This window comes from Melanostigma gelatinosum (assembly GCF_949748355.1).
Source record: "Melanostigma gelatinosum genome assembly, chromosome: 11".
NCBI lineage: Eukaryota > Metazoa > Chordata > Actinopteri > Perciformes > Zoarcidae > Melanostigma > Melanostigma gelatinosum.
In genome coordinates this window covers 21,408,198-21,416,072 of record NC_136644.1, presented here as the reverse complement: position 1 = coordinate 21,416,072, position 7,875 = coordinate 21,408,198, and the positions used below count along the sequence as shown (strand labels likewise).

Here is a 7,875-nt window from a genome sequence, read left to right as displayed (position 1 = left end):
AAGGCTTTCCTGAATAAAAAAGGTTTTTAGGCCAGTCTTAAAATATATATTAATATATATATTTATCTACCTCCTATCTCCCATGTTCAGTATCTCCCAATTCTTTTTTTATAGGCATATGAACAGCAATAAATAACCATGTGGGTCAACTTTAACCCAGTGAGCAGACGAAGGGTTGACTGCAGAGAAAAGGAGGGGCAAAGGCACGTCACACCTCCAACAGCCTGCTACTGCTATTTAAAACACACACACACACACACACATACATCGTGCGTACACACAGCAAACAAAGATGGCAGTACTGCTCGGCAGTTACTCGATACCTTTACTTGGAATCAGCATCTTCTTTGCTACTCTGACCTACCTCACCTACAGGGTGCTAGGCGCTTACCTGCACAAATGGTTTGCGATGAAGCCCATTCCGGAGGCGGCCGGGACATATCCCTTCATAGGAAATGCACTGCTGTTCAAAACCAATGCAGGTGGTAAGAAACCAATAGACATGCTGCTGCTGGGGGCCCCATAGGATGATATACCACAACATCTTTAGTTGACTGACATAACTGATGACGTAATTGCCTACTTAATGCAGTATAAATACTGTACATGCAGATTGCTTTCCTTTGTTTCAGATTTCTTTCGTCAAATCGAGGATTTCATCCATGAGTTCAGGGATGCACCGCTGTTTAAACTCTGGATTGGACCCGTCCCATTCGTGCTTCTGTTCCACGCGGAAACCGTTCAGGTATACGGTGACTGACAACTGCACATTTACGACACGCCAACTGTGCCTTCAGCAGGCGTAACTGCTTTGTATTGAATAGGAGTAAAACGTTTCATCTTTAACCACGTTCAGTGACATGTAAAGTAATGGCAGTCAATATCTTTGCACAGATAGAACTAGAGCACTAACTTATGAAGCAGAGGCTGCTGCACAAAAGCTAAATTCAGCAAAACACCGGAGTTGACTTTGACCCAGTTACCGTACTCCTTATGTACACATGGCTTATCTGTCATTGCACTTTTACACACTGCAGTCACGTGAGCAGACAAAGGGCCACTTGGCAGGGACATGCAAAAGGCCCCAGGGCAGACTTTGTGGTCATTTTGTGTCTTTTTTTGTTTCATTGTGGTTGTTCTCCCCTTTTGTAGTTATTTTGTCTCATGACTGCAGCCACTGACTGCTACTGCTCACCATTACAGTTATTTATTGAATATCAACTGTGCTGGATTGCTCATTCTTTCTTGCATTTCTTATTTGTTTTTGCTGTTAATTGTCGTTTGTAGACGATTCTCACCAATGCTGTCCACATGGAGAAAGGCCATTCATACAAATTCCTCCACCCTTGGCTTGGAACTGGCCTTCTTACAAGGTGTTTACTCGTGGATCTCATCTGCTCGATGTTAAAAGCTTGCCAGGGACGATCAGAAAAAATCAAAACACTAAGATTCCTGCAGAAAAGAAAAACAGTCATTTTGAAATCAACAGCAACATGATAATGACAAATGAATAAAAATAAGACCCATAGATATGCCCCAGATGCATATTGTAGACTAAGTCTAAACCCCTTCTTAATTTGTGTTCACAATGAAAAAATAACACAATTCTGGGTGGTGCTATAGAAGCATATAAGTATAAATGAATGGCATGGTGATTTTCATTTGATTTTTTTAAGTGATTCAGTGGAATTTTTGGGCTGAAAGTGGGGAAACGGTGAAGGGGTCACCACATTCAATATGCAATCAGTTGCTAATTCCACCCGGATGTGGCGCAATTTATTAATTTGTGATCGTGAATGTCCACAGCAAATTTCATGTTAATCTGTTTCAACATGCCGTTACAAAATTTGGCTCAGGCTTGTAAACAAGAGGGAGTCAAAATGAAGTTATTTAGTTCAAAGGAAAAATAAGACGGGCGTAGAGATATGGAAGGAGATATCAGTGGTGTCATGCATGTGTGGATGAGTGAAAGCATGCATGTCAACTTCAATGAAACCACAAAGGTGTGGAGGCCTTGAGGAGACGTTGAGGCTGCCCAGTAAGACAGAGCTCATCCTGCTGGGAGAGATGCCCTTCTTGTGCCCCTTTGCCACTCCAACAAAGTGTTATTTACATGTCAAAGGTCAAATCTTGATCCGATGACAGAAATTAGTATTGATGATGACCAAATTTGGTGAAGTTAAAGTTCTCATCTCTGCTTCTTCCGTCATTTGTTTTAAGAATACGTGCCTCGAGTACTTTCCCACCCTTAACTTCTCCTTGATGTCTCCTGCTTTTGGTCAGCACTGGGAGCAAGTGGCGTCAGCGGCGGAAGATGTTGACCCCCACCTTCCACTTCTCCATCCTGACGGACTTCTTGGAAGTGATGAACGAGCAGGCAGAGATCCTGGTGGAGAAGCTGGAGAAGCAGGCGGGGAAGGGTGAATTTGACTGCTGCAGTCACATAACCCTGTGTGCCCTGGACATTATCTGTGGTGAGGTAGAACATGTGCAGTGAATGTAATTGTGTGCATGTATAAATGAACCTTTTATCCCCGTTTGCACATAATAAAATGCAGAGAATGGTCTAAACGAAGCAAAAAAAAAAGATGGTCAACTAACAATGTCTTTTCAGAAACTGCAATGGGAAAGAAACTTTACGCCCAGAATCATTCTGACTCAGAGTATGTTAAGAGTGTGTACAAGTGAGTTATTTCGATTTTCTTTTCCATTACACAAAGAGACGATAATAAGGGAATATTTATAGGATTAATTGCTTCATGTTTCTGTCTTCTTTCCAACTTTTTTGTCGTTAGAATGAGTGACATCGTGAGCCGCAGACAGAGGACACCGTGGTTTTGGCTCGACTTTGTATACAACTTCTTTGGTGAGGGCCGGGAGCACGACAAGACACTCAAGATCCTGCACTCCTTTACATACAAAGTAAGCGATGAAGACAGTGGTTTTGAAAAAATCAGTGGATGTTCAGTTTCTATTACATTGAATTTCCGTCTCAGGTGATACAAGAAAGAGCGGAGAGGATTTCCAACACTGATTCGGACGGCGACTCTGAACAGAGCACGAAGAAAAGACTAGCATTTCTGGACATGCTCTTGAAGGCCACGTATGAGGATGGCAGCAGAATGAGCCATCAGGACATTCAGGAAGAAGTGGACACCTTTCTGTTTAGGGTTAGTGGTCAGAAATATAACTCACATTATTATCTCTGCCAGGCGTTATGATCCATATATAAATCCCAGATTTCGTTATCTTTGTTGCCATCTTGACTGTAAGGCACCCGGGTGGTACAATCGAGTGAGATTTAAGTGTTCTTTGTTTGGGAGGGGGAGAGGGAGACACACCTGGCAGAGATCTACACTCAACTGAGTACACTTTTCTAGTTTGTTTTCTTTCTCCTCCTCATCCTTGCTCATATCTCTGGTCACATTTGAATGAATATATGACACACTAACACAACACACTTTCATAGAATTCCTAATATACTCTCACGAACAAAAAAACACTAAAGCTCAGCTGTAAAGTCTGAAATAATGTGCTGTTTTTCTGTATTTTTGAATGGCCCTCATCGTACAGGGACATGATACGACAGCAGCCTCTATGAACTGGGCCGTCCATCTGCTGGGCTCCCACCCTGAGGCACACAGCAAAGTTCAACAAGAGCTTCAGGAGGTGTTCGGTAACAGTAACATGCCCTCTCCCACGCCGCCACCGCACACCTTCTAACTTTCATGACATCATTTGTTTTCCCGCCCAAAGGCCTTTTGACTCATCTTTGTTCAGATTTGTTCTTTACAGCTCAAGGGGAGCTTATACCAGAGATAACAGAGGTGTAAAGTCCTTGCCAAAATACTTCGAGAATAACTGAATTATTTTCACTGCTTCGTGGATATTGTTGAGGCTGAAACTTCTCAGAGGAATGCAAGGCCGCAGGACTTCCGCCGCTGCAAAGTCGTACTAAAAATGAGCTGGTTTAGGTTATGATCAAAACAGGTATTTAATAATTAACAGAAGCTAAAACAGTTACAAACTGAATTACTCTATCAACAGTAATATGTTCCAGGAACAGAGGCCACACGCGTTCCCCCCCAACAGTCCGACGGGTTAGCTGTAAGAGGGAAGACGCATGGACTGAAGAACTTCCTGTCGAACAGTGTCCTTTGTGTTCTGAAAGTGTCTGAAAGTGTCCGTATCAGCTCTGTGATTGGCTGAAATCCAATAGTCCCCTCCATGGTTTCGGACTCCGCCTGCCCCCTGCTCCGATGCTTCTCGTCTGACCACTTCCTGCTGACTTGGCGCTGTCGATTCTCTGATTGCTCTGAAAAGCCTCACTCAGAAATCCCTTTCTGGCTCTTATGACTATTCTTTAAAGTGTTTAATTCATACACTGACTATGCTTTTATGGTTTAACACTTCTATAAGTAAATATACTGTAACATATAATATCCTTTATAAGTAAACCTATTGTAAACATATAATACATTCATCAGTAAATATATTGTGACATTTTATATTCACCACTAGGGGTGCCATTAATCATACTAGGAATGCTGTTAATACTTATATTCCTCACAATATACCGTGGCCATCATGCTTTTTTTTTCAAGACGTGAGCTGGTAGTAATTACACATGCTACATTTTCACAAGTTTGAGGATCTAATCTTCCTCTAATCTTCATTTTGATTTACTCAACCGTTCTTTAAAACCCCATCTCTTCAAATACCAACGGTTGGTCAGTGCCACTCGGCATGTGATACCGACGCACCATGCTTTCAACAAGCTTCAATGGAAACCCACCCGCGTCACAAGATGGTCAGAGCAACTGACGCATTATAAAGAGATGGCAAGTGGATGGGCTAAACACACACACAGGACTATTTTACTTATCTTATTTCTTAATTCATTTTTATCGTATCGATTGGCTTCATTGTTTCACCTATTGTACTGTTTTATCAGGGTTTAAGTCTTACCTTAGTTTGTTGTGCTTCACTATTGAGCTTCCTGTTGTTTTATTGTCTTGCTTTTGCTGCTTTGTCTGTCAAAGCACTTTGTAAAGTCGGTTTTTAAAAGGTGCTATATCAATAAAGTTCAAATTAAAGTTAATATTTTGTCCAGGAGACGACTGTTTGTGTGCAGTGCGAAACTAAACGTCGTCATGCGAGTCGTTATCTTATCTACTGTAGAAGGTGGGAAAAGTAGGGTGTATGTCAAGGATATAAAAGTAGGAGAAAGTGCAACAGCAGGAAACTGCAGCGCAATCTAATGAACAACTATCTGATCCACGACCGAATTGAAACTCTGTTCTTTATCTGTATTTTTGTGCTGAAGAGTTTAACAGTGTTTCTTGTTTCATGTGCAAAGGTACATCCAACCGGTCCGTTAACATAGAGGACCTGAAGAAGCTCAAATACCTGGAGTGTGTGATCAAGGAGGCCCTGCGACTGTTTCCCTCTGTGCCTTTTTTTGGCCGCAACATCGGTGAAGACTGCCACATCAGTGAGTTACAGATGAGTGATGACACTTGAATGAAACATTCATTTGCTGAGTGCAAATCCCCAAAGGCAGTGGTATTTTTTATAAGAATCCAGGGGAGGCCAGATTATTTTCACTTGACAAATAGCTTTCTTCGTCACATGGCATATATTCTATGGTGTTGATGGAGCCGTCTCTTCCCCAGAGTTTCTTCAAGTTTATAAAATAAGGCCCTATGGCCTTAAATAAGGCCCTATTAAAGAGTCAGACACTTGCTGACCTTTTCCCAGACTTTAACACTGTATTCACATTGTTATTTGATGGTCGAACAAAATAAGACCCAAATTGTGATGCACTACAGTTTCATCCCAGTCTTTTTTTGTTGTTGTATTAAACAGCTCTCATCTGTCTGTAATGATTTCTAATGGCAGAGGCAGTAACATTAATAATGATCTTATGTAAAACAAAATGAGTTCAGTGAGTTGTAAGGGCAGTAATTACAGGACGGTAATTACGTTTCTGTTGTACCTGCAGATGGTTTCAAAGTGCCCAAAGGTGCCAATGCCATTATCGTTACCTACGGTCTCCACCGTGACCCGCGGCACTTCCCAGAGCCCAACGAGTTCAGGCCTGAGCGCTTCCTGCCGGAGAATTCAGTGGGAAGGCCTCCATATGCGTACATCCCCTTCTCCGCTGGACTCCGCAACTGCATCGGTAAGAACAGGACAGGTTTAACTTGTAGTTGACTGGACCCGCCCTCTATGCATACTTCACTCAGAGAAACTCCAGAATAACTGCTGTGTGTGTTCCACTATAATCTTTCCTCAGGTCAACGTTTTGCATTGATGGAAGAAAAGGTGGTCTTGGCGTCCATTCTGCGTAACTTTAACATTGAAGCTTGCCAGGAACGTGAAGAGCTTCGGCCGGTAGGAGAGCTCATCCTGCGACCAGAGAAGGGCATCCGGATCAAACTGGAAAAGAGGAAAACCCAAACTTAATCAAATCAGCACCTGCGCTCCTCTTTACGCAAGCTTTTTGCTAAATTTCATCTTCCTTCGTGATCTCTATTCAAAGCACATCCTTTCCAATTCAAATGGTGGTGGACAGTGTAATGGCTTCTAAATAAAAGGGTCAGAGAGAATAGTGAACTTGGTGTTTGATTTGAGAATTCTGTCATTATTATAGTGATTCACTATTCTATTCTTTTGTTGTGCCCAAATAACGTTGAAAAATAAATGTACAAATGTTTTGCGATAAGCAGCTTGATCATGGGATTAAATAAAAAGCTAACAACAAATATTTTTACACATTTCATTTGTGCAGTATTTCAGCTGAAATTTGAAAGCTGCAGTTCTTTCCTTGTATGACCTCATACTTCATCTCTTAAAGTTTGTTTATGAATATGTTTGGTCGGTCATCTACGGTGCATCACTCTCTTTTTTTCTCTGGGCTTACTCTTTGACATATTTCCCAAACCTGATGTAGATTGTTAACCGAGAAATACCTTTTAATTGGAGATAAAACTTAGCTGAATTTCAGGAGCAGGGCCACACCTCCGCCACTGCCCCACTTCCGGTCACACCCTACAAATACCCACGGACACTAAAGCTCGGCCTGCCACGCCTTTCGCACCCCACCCTCCCTCCCTCTCTTAAAACCACTCCCTGAAGGTCATCTTCCTCCACAGTCACCACTGTCCCACATGGACCGGGGGGGTCTGCAAGGCCCGGGAGCCACAGTGGACCCTCAACCTAACCTTTCCCCAAACCGCTTCACCCAGGCTAACCTCCACCAACTATCCCTAAACTCTCCAACCGCCAATCCGGCCGAGGTGGGGCCGTAAGCTAGTGAAATGATTTTAAACACTCTTAGGATGCTGGGAAGTGAGACCAGCAATATCGCCATACTTTAGGTGCCAAAGTGAATGAAACAGATATATTTGCGATTGCAACTTCAAGGGACAAAACTCCTCACACAACTCTGAACATTGTCAAATTCGTCTTCTGGTAAAACGCCTGACCTCTCATTATCCTGGTGGCTGGAACTCGAATGGGAATCCATTCAGGTTTCTGATTATAATGAGCAAAACTCTTTAGTCACTGAATCCCATCGAGGTCAGAAGGATCCATTGTAACGAAGAAGTAATAATAGCATGACACACTTACAAATGACCCTATCCATAATGTCACAAGATGATTTAGCTGGTATGGCCGCAAAGGCCATTGCCTAACACCAAAACGACATGAATGATGATGAATTACATGCTCTTCTCCGATGCTATTTGAATTATTGAGCACTTCTCTAATCAATGGCTGGGTAGAGCTGAGGCGCAGTGGTGAGAAAGCTCCGTGTGTGTACAGCAGTATCATTTCTAAAGTTACACAGGGAGGGCAGACAACTAATTA

The 7,875-nt window shown here is 42.4% G+C and overlaps 1 protein-coding gene across 1 annotated transcript; it reads left to right on the top strand.

Moving 5' to 3' along the window:
- Positions 1 to 274: 274 nt before the first annotated feature.
- cyp4v2a (cytochrome P450, family 4, subfamily V, member 2a) lies at positions 275 to 6,468 on the top strand (the record flags this gene model as incomplete). Its single annotated transcript, XM_079278181.1, has 11 exons — positions 275 to 485; positions 633 to 745; positions 1,288 to 1,373; positions 2,284 to 2,474; positions 2,615 to 2,684; positions 2,796 to 2,922; positions 2,997 to 3,170; positions 3,574 to 3,676; positions 5,360 to 5,494; positions 6,005 to 6,184; positions 6,299 to 6,468. Exons 1-11 carry the CDS (start codon positions 293 to 295, stop codon positions 6,466 to 6,468), a joined length of 1,542 nt encoding a protein of 513 aa, XP_079134307.1. The 5' UTR covers positions 275 to 292.
- Positions 6,469 to 7,875: the final 1,407 nt, after the last annotated feature.